Source organism: Scophthalmus maximus, chromosome 17 (genome assembly GCF_022379125.1).
Source record: "Scophthalmus maximus strain ysfricsl-2021 chromosome 17, ASM2237912v1, whole genome shotgun sequence".
In the NCBI taxonomy this organism is placed as follows: domain Eukaryota; kingdom Metazoa; phylum Chordata; class Actinopteri; order Pleuronectiformes; family Scophthalmidae; genus Scophthalmus; species Scophthalmus maximus.
In genome coordinates this window covers 10,933,318-10,959,122 of record NC_061531.1, presented here as the reverse complement: position 1 = coordinate 10,959,122, position 25,805 = coordinate 10,933,318, and the positions used below count along the sequence as shown (strand labels likewise).

The window sequence follows — 25,805 nt, the reverse complement described above, 5'->3', positions numbered from 1 at the left end:
AAGAAGATGCTTTGCAATAGAGCAGGAAGGGGTGTCGGGAAAGAGCAGCAGATAAACACCAGAAGGGCTGCTGGCAGATTTCTCAGATGCATCTTTTTCACACATTGCGCAGCAGAATTCAAGTTATGTCTGGAATGAAGCTGCTCGCGAAAAAGTCCTCGCCTGAATGTCGTGAATAAATCTGAACCGCACAATCTCCTGCTGCCTTTTCCTCGTATGTGAATGTAAAACTCCCGACTTCGTGTCTGGAGAAGGTTTACAGTGCATGACATTGAGAACTGCGCTGGGAACTGATATGTGTCGATGGCCTCTCTTACAGTTTAGGCCTCATCGAGCAATCAGCTGGTAAACCTGGTATCCATCAGCCTTCACACTGCGGTTCAGGCGACACGTCGTACGAAGACACCCCAGCCGGCACATAAACTGTGGGAAGGAGCCCCACACAATCCTCCCGCCGGAAAATCAGGTGTTGCGGTGATCCAATTTGTTTTCTTACACGGAGCTGCTGATGCTGTAGAAATATAAAGGTTACCCTGGACTCAGGCCCGCTGCTCATTTGCACCCGGGCTACGCTCCGTCCGTAACCTCTCCTTTATTCTGTGTCATTGCCTTTACTGGTTTCACTCTAATTGATTGTCTGCTACCAAAACTAACATCCATAATTGTGCTTGTGTAAATACACGGCGTGAATGTCATTTCCACGCGGCCGACGTGGCCCCATTAAGGATCAAAGCCCCGGCTTCCTCTCCGCTATCTGCACATCAGCCTGTTGGCGGACTGTTGTGTGACAACAGTTAAGGGCCGGTCGGGAAACTCCCAAGGTTTCCACTCATCCGCCGGGTTCTTACTTCGCACCGGAGCGTTTTGCCAGAGTGTGACACTTGTTCGCGTGAAACTGACACACCTTACATGTTTTCAGCCTCGGCTGTTTCCTTGTCTTTTGTCTAGTTTACATGACTTGAGTGCACAGAGGCCCATTTGAAATACAGTGCACACAAGATTAAAAAATAAAAATAAAATACTGCTGCACGAAACGGAATCAACCGGAAAATGAGGTTTCCCTTTCTCTCTTTAAGTCGCAGAGCCAGCTTTCAAACATTAGTATTCCTATTTTTTTCCCCCCTCCTGTAAGATGTCGTTGGCGTTGGAGTGTTTTTTTGAGGACGTGAATTCAAAGAGCGGCAGCGATTTCCACTGAATTGTGGAACGGGGCGATTCGAGGTCGTTCACTGCCTCTCTTGTGAGATTTACACACGTGACGTGTCTCCTCTCGGAGCGCCTGCGACGGGCCTTCTGGGATCCACTGTACATCAGCGTGTGATTGACAAAGTCATTGTGTGTGTGTGTGTGTGTGTGTGTGTGTGTGTGTGTGTGTGTGTGTGTGTGTGTGTGTGTGTGTGTGTGTGTGTGTGTGTGTGTGTGTGTGTGTGTGTGTGTGTGTGTGTGTGTGTGTGTGTGTGTGTGTGTGTGTGTGTGTGTGTGTGTGTGTGCACGCCGTGTCACTGGATCTTTTTATAGAGCTGTAGTCGGATGTCAGACCCTAGGAGGCCTGTGTTTGGCTGCTGTACGCTGCTTGCATAAATAAACCTGTTTATCGCCACCACTTCTCACACACACACACACACACACACACACAGAACACACTCCACGCATTTCACTGAGGCTATTTTTTCTGTCTTCCATCATGTTTTCTGCCTCTTCTGTCTTCCATCCCTCTCTCTTTGTTGATAACGGTATTTATGGCAATGATTTTTTTTTTTTTTCCTCTTCTTTTCCCCCCTCTCTCTCCCGGTACCCTGTCACTCAAACGCAGCAAGAGCTATGAAAGGGATACACGGCTGTGTGTTAGAGGCTACACAGCCCAAGAGAAGAGGGCACAGCAGGCGGCGTTTGTGCGATTGTGCCGTGAATCTGCCGTCTGGTCGGATACAGTGTGGGTTGAGCAGAGGGACAGAAGACAGTCAGTCAAGACCGAGTGGGAGGTTTGTCTTCATCGCATGACCCGACGTCTCTGTCTGGGTGTCTGCTATCTCTGCCTCGCATTTTTCTTTCCATTTCTCGCAGCCACGCTCCTTATTTTAACTAAAGTGCCTTTGCCATTCATAAAGTTTTTCTCTTTTCATGTGATGAGTTGGTCTCTTTGGCTCATCTGTTGGTGTCCACTCTTCTATGTGGTTCTGCCATCTCTAGAATTCACTTTGCACATCAGTCAACATGCACCGGAAAATCTGAGGATTCAAAAAGCTGATCAAAGAATTTTTTCAGAAGTTAAAGATATTGCACAATTCAACTCTACATTGAACTTTTCAATTACATTTTAACATTGTGGTCTGCACTGTGTTTCAAAGCCTCCTCCACCAGGCTACATACGCAGATGTGCTGGAGAAAATTAAATCCCTTTAGTTTAATTACTTTTTCTGCCTAAGACGATTGTATTTTAGTTTCTATACAGAGAATAAAGGGGAGAAATTGTGTTTGGCTGTAGAGTGTAAACTCGTCCTCGGGTCATTGAACTCCTCACTGGTGGATCGGGCCCTTCGAGCTCTGCCCAGACGCCACAGCATGTCACGGAAATGCTCCTGTTGCTGTGTGAACGCGTCTCACTCGGGCGATCTCCTGCTGCGCTCGTCATATGCGAGAGGCAAACTCACACCCAACATCTATTGTGATGTCCAGTGTGACCGTCACATAATCTCAAGGGTTTAACTGACAGTTGAGTCTTTACCTGCTGCCATGAAAACAGCATCCCTGCCGACATGGTGCTTGTCTGAATGTAATACACATGGTTAGAAAATCCTCTTGTGGAGTGAGACGGTTTCGGAGCCGTCTGCCCTCATCAGAGCATGTCTCTGTGTTGCCATGGCGCTCACCCTGTTGATAACCCCCCCTTCTCCCCATCTAATGGAGGAACAGGAAATGGGGAAAGAGATAAAAATCTGGCATCTGTTGAATGGACGAGCAAGTTAATCACCTCACCAGTCCGGGAACCCTGCGATCCCGAGTCAGGAAAGAGGGAGACGGGGTTAAAGTGATGGATTAAGGACGAGTGAGGGAGCCCATGGGTTCAGGTTAAGACTGACTCGGAGCGAGATCACTGTCCTGTCAAGCATGGCAGAGCAGTGGCATCCGTCCTGTGAAGTGTCTGCATGGTGCTTTGGTGCGAGCGGCAGAGGAAATGAAAGTCATTACCGTCTGTGTGGAGTGAGCTTCATGGCCCAAACGGGATTAGACAGTGCATCCGACATTGTTTCTATACATTGGTAGACTTAAAAGTCAAGCGCAAAATGGGATTAAAAACGAGGGGAAAAAACCCAATAAATAACCTTCAACAACAACAACCCCCTCTCGCTCTCTTAGCGCTTCTCTTATTTCTCCTCTGTCCTCCTCCGCCACCAGTTCCCTTCCTGTTTCATGTCTCCTTCTTCCTGCGTGGACTTTTGTCTTTCACCTGTCTCGCTCCCGGTCCTGCTCTCTCTCTCTCTCTCTCTCTCTCTGACGCATTCCTCTTTCCCTTCTTCCATCGTTCACACTCGTCCCCGTCATCAAAATGCACAGGTAGGCGCCGACTCCCACTCGCACTTTACATTCTGTTTTGCAAAAGGAAGAAAAAAACAAACACATCCATCCTTCTGGGGGCAATTGGTGCTTGAAATCCAACTTCATTCCCCTCGAACTGAACCCTTTCAAAAACAAACCCTCCACCACTTGCACTCTTTCTTTTTTTCCCTTCCTTCTCTTCCTCCTTCAAAACAGCCCCATAACAAACTGGCAAATTGTTGCCCTTTCTTAACTTTTAAGGTTATTACGCACCATGTCCAACTTCAAAGCCCGTCTTAACTCCACACTTTAATTGTATCTTCCCCATGCTCTCTCTCTCGCTGCTGCGTGCCATTTGATTCTGCTGACAGCAGCACTTCTCTCCCGCGTGTCCTCCGCCATCCTTCTCCTCCGTCCTCTTCTTCCCCCTCTTTTGGGCCTTGCTTACGTTGCGCGTTGACCCCCCAGCACCCGCACCGACACACACAGCCCCTCTCATCGGCTCCTTGCTCCCTTCAGAGGCCATTGTCCCCGCTGTTGTCACCTACTTTGAAGAGGTAGCCTCCATTTCCTCTTTTGGCAGCCGGTTGTTGCCCGGGGTGTGTACACACCAAACAAACTTGAAACAGTAACCCCCTGTCCTACATTGGCCGACTCCTGCTCTCTTTATCTGTGCCCCCCCCCCCTCTCTCGCTCCGTGTCTGTGCGAGCTGACTTCCTCCTCATGGCCGTGGTTGATAATTGCCATAAGCTTCCCTCTTGGTTTCATTTTCCATTGTCCTCCCCCAAATTCTTGGCCCTGGCTTGAGATAAAGGGATGAGTACTTCAAAGGGGTCTGCAAAGAGTTTAACCCCAAGCCGAAAGGAACAGCACACAATACTGTAATTGAGAGCAGTTACTGATCACAGAGCGGGAGAGGACAGCACTGGTAGACACACACACACACACACACACACACACACTCTCGTGAGTGTTTATGACTGCTACTGAGGTGGCTGGTCGCAGTTACGACAGACCAAGGTTGCTCAGGAGACCATATAACTGAGTTGTAAAAACCTCTTTGAGTTTTTAAATTGGAGGTGTCTTTATATACCTTTATTTATTTCTTTTTTACTAAATTTCCTTCTGTATGTAGAGTCAACATTAAAGAATTGATCGGGCCCACAGGTGATTTATGTGGGCCCTTCCATCTCTATTTATAGTGCTCTTTGTAGTCGGGCTGAATTTGAGCTGTCCCTGTAATAATATCTTCCCAAACAGAGGGACGGTTACATCCCATAACCCCCCCCCCCCCCCCTCTCTTTCAAGGGGCTTTTTATAGGGCCAGGAGCCAAGGACACCCCTGGTCTTCGGCCAGTCACAGACCCGGGGTCAGCTCCCGAGGGGCGGCAGGGAAGACCCGACCTCTGGGGACCTCCCATTAACCAGAGAGGGGATTGACAGAGGGAGAGATGTGATTGCCCAACTGGCCCCCGGTGATGGCAGGGGGTCCACACCATCGCCATGGTAATGGTTTCCACCCTGGTGTGTTTACTGTCAGAGTTCAGCGTCGGCCCTTCCAAAGTTAACAAAGGCTGACATTGTCAGGGCAGCGCTCAGTATATTATCCCGGTGACCTGTGTGCCTGCAGAAAAGACCCAGACTGTGTAGATGAGCTTTTATGAGATAAGAAATTGTGTTTGCGCAGACTCGTGTTAACTCTTTGAGTCATTAGTGTCTCACATCTGGCACGGTTCCAGATGTCACATGTACTGTGCGTCAGCGGTTCACTGCCTCTTTGTCGGACATGCCCACACAGCCTGGTGTGGTATACTCCTTCATTGACACTATTTGTTTCAACCACGTATATCCATGACTCCATAAGTGCTTTCAATTGAGCTTAGCTGCTCCACACTCTCTCCACACCCTGGGGTACAGCTACCTCAGGCTGGGGGTCGATGCTGTTCAACCTCTCCTGGGACATTTGCTTTAGATTGGAACAGTTTTTGTGTCGCGTGCGGGATTTGAGCGCGATAAAGTGGCCTTCGAACGATGAGTAATCCCTTAGTCATCATGGCCTTTTCAGGAGCGGTTTCCTCTTTATTAACCTTGATGGGAGGCGAGGCATCTGGGGGTAGGACATTTCACAGCACCTTTGGCAAGCGGGCTGGTCAAAGTGTTTGGCATCTTTGTACTGTACTTTTTTTCTCTTTTTTTGTCCACTGAGATGACAAGGACACACAGACACACTACTGTCTCTCTTTCAAGAACACAGCCGGTCCTCTTGTACAAAGAGTCCCCTGTGGTGGGCTCATTTGATCACTAAAGACCTATTGACTCTGTTCTACAAACACTAGCAGCATCATTGACTGTTGCCAGTCCGGTACGGATAAAGGACACGCAGTGTCCAAACAACTCACTGGTCGCACCAGTGAATATATATATTGAATGTCTGTGGGCTTTTCACTTCTGTTTCCGTCTTATCTCAGGCTGTGAGTTGAGGAGTGTGCACAGAGCACAGAGCTGCACAGGGGAGTGATTCCTCTGTCTCATAAGTGATGTGATAACATCCTTCACGGAACTCGCCCTCACTGAGCAGATGTTTGAATGTGGCGCCGATGTGTGCGCCCCAAAGGTTGCCACTGGTAGGAGCTGTGGAGTGACAACACACTTGTGATATCCTGCTGCAGCATCTAAATGAGGAATGGGAATGCATTTCTTCTTCTTTTTTTTCAAAGCAAGTTTTTGTGCCTGATTTGGAAAAAAACTAACTTTTGTTCTGCAGAAGTTTCCTTAATCAAGTGTTTGAGTCCTGCTGCAGGGGACACTGATCTGTGGCTCCATCCTTTCCAAAGAGTGCACATTGGAGATTAAAAATCATAGCTTCACTTTTTTTTTTGCAGGTTTTCTTCTTTCTTACATAAAACCAAATTCATATGGACAGAAAAAAACAAACACATTTGATACACGCCCGGTGCATGCACTGTGTGTGTGTGTGTGTGTGTGTGTGTGTGTACTCCAGCGGGGTTAATCTCGAAAACTATGCGGGTTTTGGGGGGGGGGGGGGGAGACACAGAAAGATCCCTGCGTCTTTAAAGTTGATGCAGCAACAGAGGGATTGTGGCGATAATGCTATTAGGGCGGCGGGTCGGTTCCTTCTGACGCTCCGGAGCCTCGGGGGAGTCGGCTCCAGATCGCTCGTCTTTGATAAGGTCCTCGCGAGGCAACTCCGCGAGCCGGGGAGCCGGATTGGCGATACGTGGATTACATTATTTATTTATTTTTAAACCAATCACGTGTGAGGAAATGAATCGAGCAGCCCTCTCTGACGTGTTTCTGGGAATTTAACGCGCCACTTATTAGTGTGCGTGTGTGTGTGTGTGTTTTTTCGGGCCCGCATTTGTCCTTTATGCCGCTGCCAGGACCTGGCGGTCGGCTCCTCGCGTTTGAAGCGCGCCGCCGCTCCAGCCCCTCGCTTCAGTCGGTGTCGGAGTCGCCCACAGGAGAGACCTGCCGCGCGGCATGGCAGCCTGAAACCACCGGCAGGAGGAGGAGGAGGAGGAGGAGGAGGAGACAGGGAGGAGGGAGAAAAGCGCTGTTTCTTTTTTCTTTTCTTTTTTTCCCCCCCACTTCCCCTCTCGAGTGCATTTTTCTCTCCGCCAACCTGACCGGGGCTGTGCGCGGAGACGAGCACTGCTGTGGATTATACGCGCTTGTTTTCCCCTTTTATCCCGTGGATAACGAAAAGACGAAGCGGAGGAGGGGTTTTTTAATTTAATTTTTGAGGAAAGGACTCGTGGATCGATGGTAAGTTTCGAGAGAGAGTGTGTGTGTGTGTGTGTGTGTGTGTGTGTGTGTTGGCCCCCATTGGAGTTCCCTTTGATGTGCTGCTGCCTCGCCTTTGAAGTAGTGTTCAGGGGGAAACGAGCCGCTTTTAGTTGCGTTTAAAGACAACAGAAAAACCCAGTGTCGGATGGTTTCTGCAGCGTTTCTGTCAAGTCTCTCTCTTTTTCTTTTCTTCCATTTTTGGTTGGATTTCTCACTTTAAGTCGAGTTATTTATTTCTTTTTCTTCTTTTTCTTAGAAGTGCTCGTTTCTTTTTGTGGAAATCCTCCCCCACAACATCCGAGAGCTCACTGTGTACATGGGATTGGACGTTGACGAGGAGTTGGACTACTTTTTGTTTGTTTGTTTTTTCTCTCGCCGTGAATGTGCCAGTGAAGAAACTTTTATTACAGGGGGGGGACTCCGGGATTTACGTGATCGTGCGAAGTTCAAGTGGTCCGTAAGTGTCGTGGAATATGATTTTGAACAGGTAGCTCGGGGCTTGAGTTGTAGCGGTGTTTCTCTCTTCTCTTACTGTCTCTGACCAGTTGAACCGAGTGTCACCTCTGTCCATCTGCGATGTGACACATCGGCCGCTGGTACGCTGCAGCGCCGATGCGTTTGCGGTCATGTGTAACAAGCTGCTCGTAATCCGTGCGTAAATGGAACAACATCTGGATGTTCGAAACATCCCGAGCGCGTTAAAGCCTCGCGAGTAGTAGACTACACACACACACACACACACACACACACTCGGCGCCAGCAGCAGGCAGTAGAGTATGTAGCCCCACATCAGCGCGTCGTCCGGGTTCAGCTCCTCGGTTTGATGTTCACACGCTCGCGGTGAGACGTGAAGCTGGCGACGTGGTGGAAGTGGGGGGGGGGGGGGGGGGGGGGGGGCAAGACATGTGTTTGCTCTCTGCAGCGGGGCGAGCCAGGCTGCAACTCTTTGACAGCAGCCGTCGATCGGATGGATCCGGAAGCGTCCACGCGGAGCCGGTGTCCGCGCGTAATGCTCTGGCATTCGGCTGGATCGAGGACTTATTAACGGTGTTACCCCGTAAATACTTCCCCTCGTGTGGCCGATCGGGAGACGGCGTGGGTCCGGGTTGGAGTCCCGCTGCTCCATCCTCTGGTGGACCGCGTCTCGGTCCAAATCACATCCCAGGTTGAGATGTGAAGCGTCGCTGTTTACGTAATGCTGCTGCAGCTGCAGCGTTTCTTCAGATGCTCTTTCTTCTTCTTCTTCTTCTTCTTCTTCTTCTTCTTCCTCTGAACTCGCCTCGTCTTTCCCTTTTTTTCGTTCGTTCTGAAAAAGTCACTGGGAGAAGAAGAAGAGAAGAAAAAAAAAAACCGACTCTCACTGCGCCTTTGAAGTTGTGGCGGAGCTGGTTTTGATGAGATCGATACTTTGTGTTCCAGGGAGAAGACGGGCAGCCGGAGAGAAGCTCCCCCGCCGCCCGCAGAGAGTGAGGCGATCCCAGTGGAGGCTCAGCGGAGGCGGACAACACAGCGGCTCCCTCCCGCTGCCTTCGGAGCCATGAGCCGGGCGCTCATGGACCACGTCGCCGGCAGTTTCCGAGAAGATGCTCCCCGGCCCCCGGTGCCCGGGGAGGAGGGCGAGGCGCCCCGCTGCCCCGGCAAACTCGCAATGATCCGAGCCGCGGAGCTCCCCAGGTCGGCTCTGCTCGGCGCGTCGGCGCGGAGGAACGAGGACGGACTCGGCGAGCCGGAGGGCAGCGCCTCCCCGGACTCGCCGCTCTCCCGGTGGACAAAGTCGTTGCACTCCCTGCTCGGGGACCAGGACGGTGCCCTGCTGTTCAGGACCTTCCTGGGGCGCGAGAAGTGCGTGGACACGCTCGACTTCTGGTTCGCCTGCAATGGCTTCCGGCAGATGGACCTCAAGGACGCCAAAACGCAGAGGGTCGCCAAAGCAATCTACAAGCGCTACATCGAAAACAGCAGCGTCGTCGCCAGGCAGCTCAAGCCCGCGACCAGGACCTTCATCCGGGACAACATCAAGAAGCAGCACATCGACTCGGCGATGTTCGACCAGGCGCAGACCGAGATCCAAGCCGACATGGAGGAGAGCGCCTACCAGATGTTCCTGACCTCTGACATTTACCTGGAGTACGTGAGGACCGGGGGGGAGAACCCGAGCCACGTCCCCTCCGGCGGGCTGGGCGACCTGAGGGTTGTGTGTGGATACCTGCCCACGCTCAACGAGGAGGAGGTGTGGAGCTGCGATTTCAAAGCCAAGGCGCTGGTTGGACTGTCGGCCAAGGTGCACCGGGCCCCCGTGTCCATGAGGGCGGTGGAGGTGCTGGAGGGGGGGTACAGGTACGTCCGCAGCTCTTCTGAACTCCACTCAGCTTGAGATCTAGAGTCCATGTGGTGCATACATTATATACAACAAGCCTAGAAAGTTCTCCTCGTGCATGTGTCCAAGTGGAAAACACTCTTTTCTTTTATCTCCCCCTCACCCCTGTTAAGTTTTTAGAAAGCTCTCGTCTGTCTTTCACTCCCTGGCTCTCTCCGGCCCCTCTCGCCATCTCCAGCGGCAGCCCTCTGCTGGCGCTCGCCTGGATTTCCGGGGCTTTGAAATAGTTCTGCAGAACGAGGGATCGTCTTCCATTGGGGGGGAAAGTTCAGAGCACGGCTGGCTCCGGCCCCAGCCGGCAAATAATAGATGATGACATTGCTGAGCTATGCCTCCTCCTGCATCGGCCACACTGTCCTCACGCCTTTGGCACAGACAGTAATCTATAGCAGATCTGTAGATGGCACTTTGGACTCTGCCTGTCCAGTTAAAAGAATAGAAGCAAAGATCAGATTGATAATGCACGATCCCCCCCAAAAATGTAAGTTATCCTGGAGTGTTTTTCTTAGCCTATAGAGTAGAAGTGATCATAAATAATCAGTCAGAATTATGATGCATTGCCAGAGACTAGGAGAGCCGAACACTGGGGCACGGGCTGATGTTCCTGTTGCTAATGCAGCACGAAACCACAAAGTTGTGTTGTGCTTGACTTCTACAATGGGACATGGTAGGGCCAAGAAAACTGACAGCTCCTTCTTCTCTGGATTGTGGGCTGTTCACATCCCAGACTTTCTTCAGCGCGATGCCCGTCGGCCACGGGGGGGGGGGGGGGTAGCCCTCTTTTTGACATGACGCCTCGGTGTCTTTTTATCTCCACTCCCATTGTCACCTTACAGATTCAAAACATGTGGAACTCATTTCTCCTTTTTCCGCTTCCCTCTCCTCACCTCTTCTCATCTCGGGTTCTCTTCTTTTTTTTTTAAGAAAGAAAGAAAGAAAGAAAACAAACCCTGAATGGCAGCAGCTACACTGAAATACCCCCCCACACACACACACACACACACACGACCCCAACCCTCTCAGTCTCTTCTTCCCTCTTTCCTTGTTTGCGTTAATTCTCCTCTGATTCCCCCCCTTTGCTGCTCTCCCCTCCGCCTCCACCACTTTTATCTTCCTTTCCTTTTGAAATCTCCGGGATGGGGGACTACGAGGCATGCTTTTGGAGCGAAAGTGAGGGGAAAGAGAGCGGAAAGGAAGGACAGAGGGGTGGTGGGGGCTAGCGTGAAGGGAGGGGGTGCACCTCATGAAAGAAAGGGAGGGAGAAGAAAGTTTAAATGAGGGGGTGAGAGAGAGGCAGGGAGGGAAGAATGCAAGGCCAGCTGTGTTAAATACCTGACTCTTTGCAAGCCCCTCTGAAGGTCAGCTTGGAGCTTGGGGCCTACAGCTTTAGTCATGCTGGGTCTCTCCCTCCTTATGAAGACCCCACCTCTCTCCCCTCTTTTTTCCCTCTTCCCTTTCTTTCCTTCTCTGACACACTCATGCTTCCGCTCTATATATTTTTTTCCTTTTTGCCCCCCCCCCCCACACACACACACACACACACTTTTATTCTCCTCCTGTACCATGGCAAGAATGCACACACACAGCGGGAGACGTATGCTGAGGAAAGAGTGAGTGTGAAAGGCAGAATTGGAAAGAGAGAAATTGTAGGCTGTTTAAGAAGACATGAGGGAAAAACAAAATGCTTTTCCCAACGCGAATGAACTTGTATTTCGATGAGGACGTTGCCTGACCCCAGACCAGCCAGTCATATTCATTCATTACAGGCTGCAGTCACACAAACACACACACACACACACACACACACACACACACACCCACACCTTCTTCATTGTAGATCAATCCGCTCCTCAGAAAGTAGAAAACTTAATGTCACCCAACTGTTGGATGTTGTCTCAGAGTGCTGAATTAGCATCGATCTGATCTCTGTGTCACTTCCTCAGATCATACAAGAGAGGAGACCCGCTCAACCCCTGCCACATGGGCTCTTTCGCCCCCGTCAGCAGCACCAATGACAGCGAGGTGTCCAGTGACGCTTTGACCGACGACGCCATGTCCGTGACTGACAGCAGTGTGTAAGTGGATATTAACCAAACACTGTACATGAGTGTATATGTGAGAGAGAGAGAGAGAGAGAGAGAGAGAATGCCAGCACAAAAGGATGTTTCAGGAATATGAAACAAGGTTGCTGTGGAACTCAATATAAATGAAATGAATCAAGTCACACCTTCCGACCTTCTGCTGACTGAGTCTTAGCTCTTAACTGGAAGAATGGTTTCCTATAGTGGAAATCTTTGTTAGTTGTGGCCCCTTGAAAACACTCGAAGACACTGGGGCAGCCAGGATACGGCATGAGTCAGTGCCAGGCCCCCTCCATATATTCTAAAATAACTCTTTACTGTGAGTTGATGCATTGTAAAGAGGCTTTACATTTAGTGCATCAGTAGACATGTTGTCTGTGAGATAGTTTCACAAAGCAGCTAATGTACAGGCTATTAGTACTGATGTATAATTTGATAATCTACAAAAATGTTAGAAACTAGTGAAAAATGCATGGAGTCAATGCAGACTAGTTTTGTCTGAGCAACAATCTCAAAACAACAAAGATATTTAGTTTTCAATGAAATGGAAAATGATGAAACTATTCACATTTTGAATTTCAAACTTAAATTGAGCAAACATTTGGCGTATTTGTTTGCAAAATTGTTGTCAATTAATCAGCTAAAGATTGACTAATTGTTTCAGCACAAATGTATTACTCAAAGCAGCCGTCCACACATGGCTTGTGCTCAACTGTGTACATGCTCAGGGCCTCGTTCCCCTGAAGGATTGCTTGACGTAATCACGTGTCTCACGAGTGACAAGGTGCCATGAAGTCATTGCGCGGTGCACAGCTCAAGGCCAGGAGTGCTCAGGTCAGCTGCGTTTGGACGGAAAGCAGAAAATATCTTGGTGCAAGTTTCTCTTTACCTCATCTCACACGGGAGGTGTCAAGGCCTGTGCGGGATGATGTCAGTGAAATGGCGAGCGAGAGGACCAAGATAAAGATACTTAAAGACTGGGACACTGATATTGTCTGGAGCCACCAGTGTGCTGGGCCTCACGTAAATATGGCAGCTATAAAGAGGTTTTTTTTCCTTTATAACACGGAGCCCTCTGCTCTGGCATATCTCTAGCAAGCCCAGCTTCAAAGGAGCCGACGCCAATATAGTCCTATTCTGCTGTACTTTGACCCAGTGCAGTGACAAAGCCCTGGCCACAGCGATGACCCCTCCCCTCCCTCCCTCTCTCTCTCCAGTTCCCGCCCGCACTGTCCTGGATCAGATATCTGCCTCTCTTTAGGTCAGTTGAAAAGGACCCATAAACATTTGAATCTCATTTACAGATAAAGAAAAGAATAGAAAAGGGAAAAAGCAACGGGGGAGGAGGCGGCTGGGTGGGAATAGAAAGACAGTGTCGGAGGGGGGATTTTTGCTTATATCTTATTTATGGATTTGCTTGGACGCTGGGGAATGCAGCTGCGTAGACTTCAAACATTACCTTATCTTACAAACCAGCCTTTTGATGTGCAGAGATCAGAGGCTGGCTGCGCTTGCCAAATGAAGATTGGGGGTGTGTGTGTGTGTTTGGGGGGGGGGGGGGGGGTTGCTTATGCGCATGACTGTGGCATTTCAAAGCAAAAGTGGAAAAAGTGCTCCTCAGTTAGGCTAGGTCACCGGGAAACTGCTGTTTAGCATGGGAGAAAAGACACTGTTTCACACTGTCAAGCGCTTCTGTTTGAAGCTCGAGCTTCGCTGTTTGTTGTTTGATTTCATCTTTTCGCCAGTCAGCCGTTCAGTCCCTTGGATGGATTTAACCAGGTTGACTACGCCCTTGGGTCCCATCCCGCAGCAGCACTTTGAATAAGTAGAATGAGTATCTAATGCTAACAGTGTCCTCAGCTCAGTAGAAAAGTCAGCAGGGGAATGCTAATGCTGACATCCCAGCTGCTGTCACACATGTACTGTGCAACCCTGAACATTTCTAGACCTCAGCTGGAAGGAGCTGTATGTGGGACACAAGTGTCTGAATCATTTGAACCGGACTTTAAAAGGGGAATTTACCCTGCCAGCTCCCTCGTGTAAAGTCTGTGTAATGTCCGATTGAGCCCACGTGTGAATAGAGCAGGTCAATGTCCGGAGAATTCACAGCAAGCGGGTGAACATGTTCTATAATTTCCCCTTCACGCTCTACCCAGACTCCTACACTTGCCCAAATGAAATAGAGTATATCCAGTAGGTGAGACGATATCCTGTTGTGGGGGGCGGGGGGGTGTTTAGGTAGTGTTGGAAGGAATTGACCAGCAGGGTGCCCGGTGCGATGCTGAAGCCAGAGCTGAAAATGAGTGTCATTTCTGGGGCAAACCAAACCTCTCACCACTTTGCTCACAACCACGTTCCCCATTCTGCTCCAACACGCGAACAAGAACGGAAATGCTGGCATAATTTACCTCTGAGTGTCTTCTTTGTTCTCAGATTAAAAGATAGAAAAAAATTGATGGGAGAATTAATAAATTAGATTTCTTCTGGCTCGAACTGTTTGATCTAGTGAGTCGGCCAACAAGCTTCTTCCTGAATGTCTGTTTGGTCTTTAATGATGTATCTGATTGGGTAATTGACCTTTGTGATCTGTGTGCACACCCCCAGAGATGGCATTCCTCCGTATAAACTGGGCTCCAAGAAACAGCTACACAGAGAGATGCACCGCAACATGAGGATGAACAGCCAAGTCTCTCTGCCTGCTTTCCCTGTAAGTATATACACACACACACACACTCAGAAGTCTTTTTGAACCTGGGTCGCAGTCTAATTTCCATACCACCCTCTGTTCCGGGTCTCTCTTGGTTCTATGAATAGTACTGCACAAACTGTATTCGCAGTTCAACAACACCAGCAAAGATCTAAAGAGTAACGTCAAAGACCCAGCCTCCCACTATCACATACACATGCACAAACACACACACACACATGCTAACACCAGCCCCCTCGCTACCTTTGGTGTCACCTACACCCCCATTAGGGTTCCTTGAAATCTGCGGGAAACGGGGAGGTCTCTAAGCTGTTTATCGCCGCGGCGCTTGGAACACACCAGGGTTTTTCTTCCCCACTGATGCTGTAAATATGGAGAAGAGGCAGAGATGAGGAAGATCTCTGCCGCTTTATCCCGAGGGCTCTGGAATCAGCCAACTTCCCCAACAAAAACACAAAGATACTCAGACACATTCACTCGCACATACACACACACACGCAGCGCTTTGATCCAAGGATGAATGGAGCAAAAGCACAGGGAAGTGACAACTTCCAACAGAGCTGGCCCCCTTTTTTTTCCATTGCACCCCCCTCCCTCACACACACACACACACACACACACACACACACACACACACACACACACACACACTCAGCCAGCCCCCCTCCCCTAAAAGTGAGGGATCTAACTTAAGCGAAGAGTTTGAGCATGTCATGTGAGTTCTCAGTGGGTCAGAGGGGAGTAGCTTGAGGCTCAATGGAAGCTAACTTCAGGTTGAGAGAAGAATAGGAAAATATATCACGCACAAGTAGCTTGTTAAAATAAACGTAAAATGTCAACGCTTTTCTTAACATTATAGGAGTGTGTTACTTGTGTTACGAAAAAGATTAACAGATTGGCTTTTACGCCACTTCTTCCCCCCGTGCCGTCCCCTTTTTGCTCTATTTTTGCTTTTTTTCTTGTTTTTGTTTCCCGTCTGATTTTTGGCGATGGCTGCCATTCCCATGGTGCACCAGCCTCGGGCTCCTCCTTTCTCTCTGTCTTCCTCTCCCCTTCATCCCCACTACAAAGGGATGCAAGAAACAAAAATGAGGAAGAAAAATCAAGAAAGCCTCAGTGCAAAATGCAAATAATTTAATATGTGCACACACACACAGATTTTCATACTGTCACTATACTGTACCTCAAAGGTGCCCAGTGTGTGACAAGGGGGGGAATAAATTACCCCAACCTTTCTGATCTCCCATCCTTTTTGGCACCTTTATCTCTGTCCTCCAATCCTTCCCTCTCTTCATTTTCTTCTTTCTCTGCCCTCCTGCGAGCACACATCTCTGCATCTGAACCTCTCCCATTTTTTTTAATCCCTCATCCTTCCCTCCCTGTAGTTCTCTTCCACCCCCTGTCGATATGTGGCTTTTATTCCTAGATGTAAAGCCACTGCTTCCCAGCTATCTATCCCTCCATCCCTCCCACCACCACCCTATTCTCCCCCTACTGAGTGTTTGATATTTGACGAGGAAGTCTTTGAAGTGAGCTGACTTAAAAGAGGCAGGCTGATGCTGACAGAGGGAGCCAGCCAAGGCCTGGCCCAGCGTGACCATACACCATGCATGCCACCCCCTTAAAATGACCCCGTGGTCCTGGGTGCCTGTGATAGTGCCCTGTTCAGTACCACCATATATGTAATCAGATGAGGCGAGAGGAGGATGAATGTCATTGTAGAAGTTGGGGGGGCGGGGGCTTTGGTCATGGAGGGAGGATTCTACAGCTAATGTATGTCTCTCTCTCCCAAAGCGAACTCGCTGTCCTCCCAAGGAGATGGTCCCGTTGCAGCCGGCAGAGTTTGCGGCCAAGCTCATCTCCCGCCTGGAGAGCCTGAAGAGAGAGCAGGACACGCTCAGCTCTCTGGAGGAGAGGCTGCAGCAGATCCAGGAGGTGTGTAATAGCTTGGGTCTTACTGGAAAAGTAAATCGTTGATTGTTGTTGTTTTTTTTCTCAGTGGGTGACTTTGTATGCCTTTTTTTGTGTTTCACCAGGAGGAGGAAAGAGAAGACACAGAGATTTCGGGAAGTGCTCCCCAGCTCTCCCCCCATCCCTTGACCCTCCTCTCCGGCTCCTCTGACGAGGACCCCCAGGCCATCCTGGATGAACACCTCTCCCGTGTCCTGAAGACCCCCGGCTGCCAGTCCCCGGCAGTTGTCCGGCATTCACCTCGCTCAAGCTCCCCAGAGCACAGGCCCTTCACCCGCGCAGGCTTTGGAATCAAGGCCCTGGTGAGGACCGGGCCCCCCAGTTCATCTGTCTCCAGCCCGGACCCAGGGCTGTTCACTCTGGCCATGGGCCCCAGTAGGACCCTCGTAAACCGACAGAGCATGAAACACATTCACCACCACTACATTCACCACCATGCGAGTCCCAAGACTAAAGAGCAGATTGAAAGAGAGGCAGCCCTCAGGGTGCATGGCCTGTGCTCTGTCAGGGGCGAGTGTCAGCCGTGCCAGCCTTACCAGCGCAGCCGCAGCCTAGGCAGAGAGTCGTGTGGGGCTGTTTCAACAGACAACACCATGGGGTCAGTTCCAAGCACTGCGTTGTTTATTTTTCACTCTTGTATGTTGATTGTACAAATATAAACGATGCTAATTCTCTCCTCCTCTTCCTCCCAGGCGTTCCAGCTCTTTATCCAGACGCGTGTGTCGTTCAGGGGCTGAGGATGGAGTAGCAGAGAGGTCCATGGAAGACTGTGGGCTTTTACAGCTGCCCAGCGACACAACAGACACCACTCAAAATGTGTTGCAGTGGATACTGGAAAGTAAACAGCGGGGCAGGCATAAGTCTCAAAGGTGAGCAGTGGCTAGTACCTGGAACGCTCAAGAGGTCGCATAAGTTTCCAATGTTGATTTATTTTAAATGTCCAACTATCGCATGTTGTTGATGCATGTTGTCTTATGTCCTTTTGCCATTGCAGCACCCAGATCGCCAAGAAATCCTTTGGAGCCTCTTCCACCCAGACGCACACTTGGGGCGGTGGAGGAAGCTGTGGCCACCTACGTAGCCACCAGCCAGCACAGCCATTTATCCAAGATCCTGCCATGCCCCCCTTGCCCCCTCCCAACACTTTGGCCCAGCTGGAGGAGGCCTGTCGCAGACTGGAGGAGGTCTCCACCAAGACCACCAAGCAAAGGTGCCAGGAGAATTGTGGTTGATGTCTCGTGTTGTAAATGTAGGAAAAATCATTTTAGTTTTATTGATCATAGCATTAAAGTTTCTGTTTGATCTCTGCCCAGGCATTCGACGTCCAGTCTCCAGCGAGAGAAGAGCCACCTAGTGCCTGTCCAGGGTGGGGGGCCCGTCCCTCTGTCTCTAGCCCATCCCAGCCCAGGCGGTCTCCTTGCAGCTAGCCCGGGCCTCCAATCAGAAGAGTACGATGCCTCTAGCGTCCTGCCCTCCCCCTCCTCTCCTCCTCTCTGCTCCACTTCCTCCTCCTCTCAGCCATAGCCTCCACCTTGCAGTGTACTTGTACTCTTTTAACTCTTCTTTCTTGTCGCCGGCGCCGCTCACTGCACATGTAGGGAGACAGAAAGGAGTGTGCAATACCACACATAACACATGCACACACGCCTACACATACAGTCACTCAAAAGAGAGGGTGACCCCCCCCCCACCCCTCCCATTGCAGAGGCTATTTTAAGCTTTGTACATACAGGCCTTGCATGAATTGTGTGTATTTGTGTTGTGTGTCTGTGGGGAGCATGTAGTCACTGCACCACCTGACTGAGACATCCCTTTCATATATATGTATCATTTTTATTGGCTGTCCTTCAGTGAGCTGGCAGTCAGCTGGGGCGAGCAGAGCCTAGCAAAGAGAGCGCTCCTCTGAAGTGGGCCTACAAAGCCTTGGACATAGCTGAAGGGGAATTGTTAATATTGTGCCCCTTCTCCAAGCACACACACAACACACAAGCACATGGCTGATGGCACTAGGTCACTCACTCGCTTGTGTGATTCTTCAGTTCGGTTCTGTTTGTGTTTCTAGTCTTGTGCTGTCTCCTGTGCTCCGTAGCCGCAAGTTGTAGATCGTTGTCCCTTAGAAGCTTCGATCCGTTTTCCGATTTCTCTTCTGATCATGAGCCTTTTAAAGTGACGTTATGGTGCCACGCTCCTTCTCACGTCCGTCCCTCCTTGTCTACTTTCAGGACGAAGGAGTGCAAGAAGGGTTTAGGAAGCAACGGGGTGTGCGTTGGCGAGACGGTGGTGACATATTTCTTCTGTGGCGAGGAGATCCCCTACCGGAGGACCATGAAGAGCCACAGTCTCACCCTGGGCCACTTCAAGGAGCAGCTCCGCAAGAAGGGCAACTACAGGTGTGTAGAGGGACCTTTCAAAACTAAGAGGTTATTGTTTTGAGTTTTACAAAAGTGATTTCAGTGAACATTGAAGTACGAATTTGTTGAAGTTGACCGTTGTCTTTTTTCGCACAAATACAACACAAACTGACTTACAGACTTAAATCAGGTAAGTTGGTCACAGGGTTGGATTCATAATGCAACTTGTGTTTTTTCCCAAATGGCAATCACACGGGAAAGAAGTTGAGGAAAGGCTAGAGGAAAAATTCCCAGTTATCTTTAATGGCATGGAAGCGAGGATGACTCAACAATCTGTGATCATTAGTGTCATATCACGATGTGGTGACATCTTAAGACAATTGAAGCAATTGAAACTGTTGGAGTCTCACGCTGCGGCGCTGAAAACTGAAGCGATTGTGTCTAATGTTCGCTAGACGCAAAGATTCAAGGTCAAGAATTTTGGTCCACGTTATAGTTTCTCTTCACTTTGAATGTGCTTCATACATGTTTGTGTTTATCAGTGTTTGTTTCAATGTGTGTGCAAACAGTTATAAGGCCTCTGTGGGGTGTGTGTGTGTGTGTGTGTGTGTGTGTGTGTGTGTGTCTCTCTCTCTCTCTCTCTCTTGGGGAGGGGGGTGCAATGAAAAGGAAAGGACAAGAGGGATGGAGGCTGGGTGGAGCGGGGGTTAGTGGGAGAGTTTGAACTGCAGCGATTTGGGTCCCATCTGGTATTGATTTCCATGCTTAGGCACACTTAATACACACAGCTTTGAAGCCCCGGCCCCTTTCATTTCAACCAACAAAGACTCACACAAATGGCCAGCGTGCAAATTCTTCACTGATGCTATCAGGGGTTTGTTTTTTCTTTTTTTCTCTTCCTGCTCTAGTATGTGTGTGTGTATGTGTGCATGCATGAATGTGCTTGTGTTGAGCACACACAATGTTTACACATGTTGTAATCATTTTATGGATATATTTGAAAGGCGGATTGTTAACGGCCAGATCCGCTTGTTTGCCGTACTACAGGGCCCCGGCTGAGGCCGCGCCGCAGCAGTGTGTGTTTGCACAGTGAGATTTTACTTTGATTGCGTCTTACCAGTGGGCACTAAAGGGAAAAGATCAAACGCGTATTGTTTAGGCGGCCACGGTCTCCGGGATAAGCACGAGTTGAGTATTGTGTTAATAATTATAGGTATCAAACAATTTTGGGGGCAAAAAAAAAGCAAAGGAACTCCTTCAAATGTCCTCCTCCAGATGTGTGCAGTGTTTTGGGATCAACAAATGTGACATGCACTTAGCTCCAAGCTCCTCACATCTGTCTGTGCCTCCCCCCACCTCACCCCTCTTCCTCTTCTTCTTCTTCTCTCTCTCTGGCTCGCCATCTCAGTTCCTGTGTCATACCATCCACATTTTTTGGAAAGAGAGCTGCGCGGTGCTTTAATAGCAGCCAGAGAATGTGTGGAGTTGGGTCATTTCGACATGGCAGCGGTTCAACAAAGAACAGTACTGCCGGGCCCTGCCAGACGATATTGGTGCCAGATGTCAGTGTGAACGTAGAGAAGTCGAGGAGGAGAAGGGGGGAAAAACAGATCTAGCCACATAAAACATGTTCCAGTGGAAATTCAGGCTCTCTCTGTCTCTGTCTGTCTCTCTCAGCAAAAAAAAAAAAAAAAAAAAAAAAAAAAAGATCATGGCTCTTTGAAGGTTTTCTTTTTCTTTTTTTAAAGAGAAGGACGGCTCAACTTTTCTTTTTTTTTCCTTCCTCCTCCAGATTGGAAAGGAGGATACAATTATCAGGCATGTCTTGTGCTCTTTCATGCCATTTTATTTATCTATTTAGTCTCATTAACTCTCCTCATGTTCCTCAGAGAAACCTCTTGTCTTCCACTTAGTTGAAGCCTTCCTGTATTTCAAATGTAGCTGCTTTTTATTAGTGACCACCCTCGTGCTGACTGGAGCACGTGTGCACTCACAGGCACCTTCTTAGCGAGGATGTTTTTTGTTTTTTTTAAGACTACAGCTCTCGTTTTATAAGTATTGCATGTTCGGCTTTGTCAGCCCCTCGTCTCGTTAAAAACCAAAGTCTCACAAACACACACAAACATTCCAGTCACCCCACACATGGAGCGAATTGAGGCATTTTTCCATTACATAGTTAATGAGTTGATTCTGAGACGCCCCCCTCCCCTCCCTCTAACAAACGCACCCCTGCTGGTTTCTCTTCCTCTGCAAAAGAGGATGGGGGGTTGCATCATTAATGGCCCAGTGAAGTCATGGCTGACAAGAAGCCCCTCCTTAGATTTCTTTTTTTTTTCTTCCTTCTTTTTCAACACCAATAGAAAGTTGTCAGTCGTCTGCCCTTCCTATAGCTCTCAGTGAGAGCTCACGCGTTCGGCCGGGGTAAGGAAGGACACGGTGTACTGTTTGCTCTGTCTCCTCCTCCTCCTCCTCTATATTGTCTCTGTTCTTGTCTTTGTCAACGTCATAATGAAATAGGGTCGAGTGAAAGCCCTGTGCCTTCTAACATGTGCGTGAGTGGCTGCGTCGGAGTCGGAGGGGGTAATGACGGGCAGACTTGCAGGCACCCAAACTTTCAGTCTTTGTCAAAGGACCCCGTCATTAGCACGTGGGCCTAATTGGCCTGTGTTAGAATGACAGAGAAAGAGGAAAGGAAGTGCGTCAAGTAGAGTGGGAGTAAAGGAAGTTAGCCTGTAGCCTGGTCTGTTTCCAGCATCATGTGCAGATGCTGGAAATGAAGTTCGATGTTGAAAAGTTCGCCCTTAATATAGTTGTGAATCATACTTTGTTGTCGTGAAAGAAAAACCTGCTTCCGGTGTTAACCCTCATGTCTCTGTGTTGCAGGTACTACTTCAAGAAAGCCAGCGATGAGTTCGAGTGTGGTGCAGTGTTCGAGGAAGTGTCCGACGACGGCTCCCTGCTGCCCACGTACGAAGGCAAGATCCTGGGCAAGGTGGAGAGGATGGAGTGAGACCGCCGCCGCCCGTGTTGTGGAATAATAACCGCCAACGAAACGCTTCACACCTCCTGTGGATGTACTCCTCCATGTGCTCGCGTACACAAAAAGCACGTGTCTCTTTAAGCTAAGACTAAAGGACCGGAGATGCTGACTGAAGGAACGTCGTCGATGGCAAACGGACTGGACCGAATGTGGAGAAGGAATCGGAATTAGGACAAGTCAGAGCGATTGCAGGACTATCATGTGAACAAGCCCGCCTTGAAGTGGAGAAAAAAAATGATGGACTGTGTTGTGTTGATGGACTGAAACATCACCGTGGTTCCAGAGGATAACATTTTCAAGACTTTAGGTGAATGACCACTTGTCCAGAAATTGGGGCAGTGGGTTTTAAATCTGAGACTGACATCCTCCCTGACCCCGCCCGTGCCAGCGTCCGCCCACTGGCCCCCGCTAGCACATCCCTAATATGTATATGCAGATATACATGTACATTGCATTGTATTGTGATGCTTGTATTGCTGTGTAAAGATTTATATTGCTATTTATTGAAGATATCCCTGCCCCCCAAGCCGATTCTTCTGCCATGGACAAGCTGCTTGGAGTTGGAGAAACTTCTCCAATTTCCACATCCGTGATTTTTTGATTTTTTTTCCCCCCCTTTCCCCTTCTGAGCATCAGTTTCTCGAGCAAAGGAAATGGTTGTATTCATTTTTGGCCTATTATATTGATCTGTTAACCTAAAAAATACCTCTTCAAAAACTCCCAACTCCTGTTCCAGAGACTTAACGGGACGTCTCTGATCTCCTGGCTGGAGAGAGTTCACTGCCGAAGCTTTGAGAACAGCTCTCTGTCACTGAAAGTCTGATGATATATTTACTACTACAGTGCTATTTGTGGCCGTGTCCCCCATCTGCTCCGAAGGGCCCCTACTATGAAAACTGCTATTAATGTTTAATTCCCAACTCTGGGCCTGTGCCCAGCTGGCCTTGATCTGTTCGCGTCTTAGTGCCTTTGTTTCAGCGGCGCAGGCATCGCACATATAGCCTCTGTATTTTACAAAGAGGAAACTGCCCTGAACAGGTCCTAGAGTCCCCAAAATGTGTTTACACCCACCGTGATATTTACCAACAAAAAGCTCTACGATGTGCTCCCCAATGTGCTTACTTATGTGTGACTGAGATGCTTTTGACCAGGATTACTCTGTGTGTATTTGAAGCCTGCACTATGAGCTGCAGATGATGATAATGATGATGGTGGTGATTATACACTATGTCCATAGTGTTTTAATAGAGTACAGGAGCTGTGCCTACATGGATTCTTGCCGTGTGTTACCCAGTTTTCAGGGTCCTTTTACTCCCTTGGTTTTTTCAAGGGGCCTTATGTTGAAAAGATATTTTTATGCCTTTCTAGTATCCGTTTCATCATGTTTATGTTTTATAATATTTTTCATGGCTTCCTCGGCTCCACTTGTAAACTGTAAATTATGCGTTCACTAGAGCTCCGTTGAAAAGATGCCTCGGTACTTTAATTATTGTAATTATGAAGAGATGTAGCCTTTATTAAAATGTTCTATTTTTCAAATTAGCAAATGTCTTCCTGTGTTTCTGCGTGTGCCTTGTGATTGGGTGTTATATGTTTTATTTTTCTAGCTTTAATTGGTGTGTTTGCGTGTGTGTGTGCGTGTGTGTGTTTAAGACAAACTTCACCACACACCCCGCTGTGGAGTGTGCAACTCGCTGGATCCGGTGAGAAATCTGCCAGATTTACATCCATTATCAGCTCTTAATTTTCAGCAGGGAGTAAATTAAAACATGCAGCACTAATTTGGCCACCAGAGCCTCCGCGTGTTTTAGCGCGAGGAGGGAGGGGCGGGAGAGAGAGCGCATCTTAGTGTGTGTTAATGAGACATGTGGCAAATATGTGCCATAAGTACAAGTTCCCAGCTATTTACACGATAAACCATTTGGCCTCCTGTGGCACTCTATGGTCTGTGTGAGTGTAATTTGCTCTTTTGCTCAGACCCAATTAAGGTCCCAGTGAATAGACGATACCAGACTACAGCATGGAGGAAAGTTAATGGTATAAAACCATCCGTCAGTCTGGGGGAGGGAAATGTTTTGAGCTCAAATCCTGTCCTCAAAGGGAAAGGTTCTCATATTTTCAAGTCTGTTTTAAAGGTAAACATTTATAGAAGCATGAAAAAGGTTTCAATATGATATATCAATTGTTTTTTGAGTTAAGACAAATCAAGAAATCTTCCAAATTTACAGACCAGAAGTCCTTTCGAGATGAGACGCTTTTGGGACGTCCATATGATGAATTGCTTTTGTACAGTCTTGGTCGTAAAGTCAACCCTCTAATGTATAAGAGTGGTGAGAGTCTGCGCTTTTTATTTCCAACGTCTCGACCGAGTTTGTTGTTCTCAGCCGGATAACTAGTGAAATAGGTCACAAATATATGTAAAATGTTTTTAATTATCCTCTGTAATTTCTTAAAACACCTGTACACTAGTTTTCAGCAAATGTTTTGGCTCAATTTTCTTTGGACAAGAATAGAAGTGTATGACGCAGACGAACAAGCTCGATCAGACTTTGGCCGAAGAGACGGCGCTTATTGAATGAATCACCCCCTCATTAGTTTTCATTTTTATTTATTGACAACAGAAAATAATCACCGGCTCATGAAATTAATTCTGTCCAGCATTTGCAAATCTTTTTTTCTCAGCACATCGTCAGCTGGGACCCCGCAGAGGCAAAGGAACATATCTAGGATCACAGAGTTCAACAAGACACTCTTACTTAAAATGAATTTAAATATGTAATGGCTATATAGCTTCACACTCTGCACACCACATTCCTCCGCCACCCTCTCTCCTTTTAAGTTCCGTGAGCTAAGAGTGTCTCTAATGCTGCCTTTCATATCGAAAGGGCATCATGATATTGTTAAAATACCATTTTCAGTCCTTTCATCAGCAAAGGTCAGTGCATACACTTGAAGGCCATCCTGTGGACTCTTCACAAGTAAGGGGCTCGCGCTCCGTGGCGCTCCGCCGTCACAAAGCCGTGTGAAGCGATCTTTGTGTGCAGGGCTATTTTAGATGGGGTCATCTTCTTTGAAGAGCGCACTGGGTTCAGACTCCAAGGCGGCTTTTCAAACGCAAAGGTGCTTTTGAGGAGGTGGGTATGAAGATTTAGGGACATCGGAAGGTTGGTGGTAAGTGCGTTGACAAAGGGGAGTTTGCTTGTGCATTTGTAGGACTTCCATCTTTTCATAAGGTTACGCAACGTGGCCACTTCTGTAGCCGAACTGCTGAAGATCATCAGTGACTCACCCGGAGGGAAAAGCATCTAAATATCCAAAAACAGGTCTGACTGTGAATAACCACCCAGGTCTTTTTAAAGCAAAGTCAAAATTAGTCGGACAAACAAGCATTTAACTGCATCTCTAGCTGTTTTCATTCGCCGTTCGCATATGAAAAGCTCAGCAGGATGTTGTCAGTCAGGTGCCTTCGCAACGCGAATTCTGAAAAAAGTGGGAGCTCCTGGAGGTCCGGGGCGCAGCGGCAGTTTCTCACGTCGCTCACTGGTAATTCAATGGGTAGGAACAAAAAACGTTGGCTGATTTAAAAAAAACAACCTGAGATATTGTTGAAAGATCCAGAAAAAGACGTGTAAATTGAACGTGAGTTGAGATCATTCCCAGGAACTGACTCTCACATTCAGTTCTGATTTTCAGGCTGAGTCAGCACACTGACATCACCATAATCACAGTGGTTATGTAGCTGCGTGTCGCATCCATACATTTGTTCCCTCTGGAGGTACTTGTCCTGTACAATGCGTACTGACAGCTGTCTGGGCCGCTGCCTGCTCGCCGCTCAAATCAGCTGCTGACTGTAATGTATCGGGCTCGACTTTGTGCCAATCTGTCAGCTCGCCCCCCTCGTGTCCACATTTCTGCCTGTTATTGTTTCCCCTC

At 48.6% G+C, this 25,805-nt stretch overlaps 1 protein-coding gene across 5 annotated transcripts; it reads left to right on the top strand.

Annotated features, from left to right (window-relative positions):
• Positions 1–1,806: 1,806 nt before the first annotated feature.
• LOC118288349 (axin-2-like) lies at positions 1,807–23,414 on the top strand. Of its 5 annotated transcripts, none has more exons than XM_035614353.2 (11): positions 1,807–1,982; positions 8,765–9,682; positions 11,666–11,797; positions 14,408–14,510; positions 16,305–16,445; positions 16,547–17,079; positions 17,174–17,350; positions 17,476–17,691; positions 17,795–17,929; positions 18,704–18,871; positions 21,716–23,414. In XM_035614353.2, the coding sequence occupies exons 1-11, from the start codon at positions 1,822–1,824 to the stop codon at positions 21,840–21,842; spliced, it is 2,811 nt and encodes a 936-aa protein (XP_035470246.2). In that variant the 5' UTR covers positions 1,807–1,821; the 3' UTR covers positions 21,843–23,414. The 5 variants fall into 5 exon arrangements, with proteins under 5 accessions (XP_035470246.2, XP_035470247.2, XP_035470249.1 ...); XM_035614356.2 differs by lacking the exon at positions 1,807–1,982 and adding an exon at positions 6,924–7,324; XM_035614355.2 differs by lacking the exon at positions 1,807–1,982 and adding an exon at positions 7,455–7,832.
• The last annotated feature ends 2,391 nt before the right edge of the window (positions 23,415–25,805 follow it).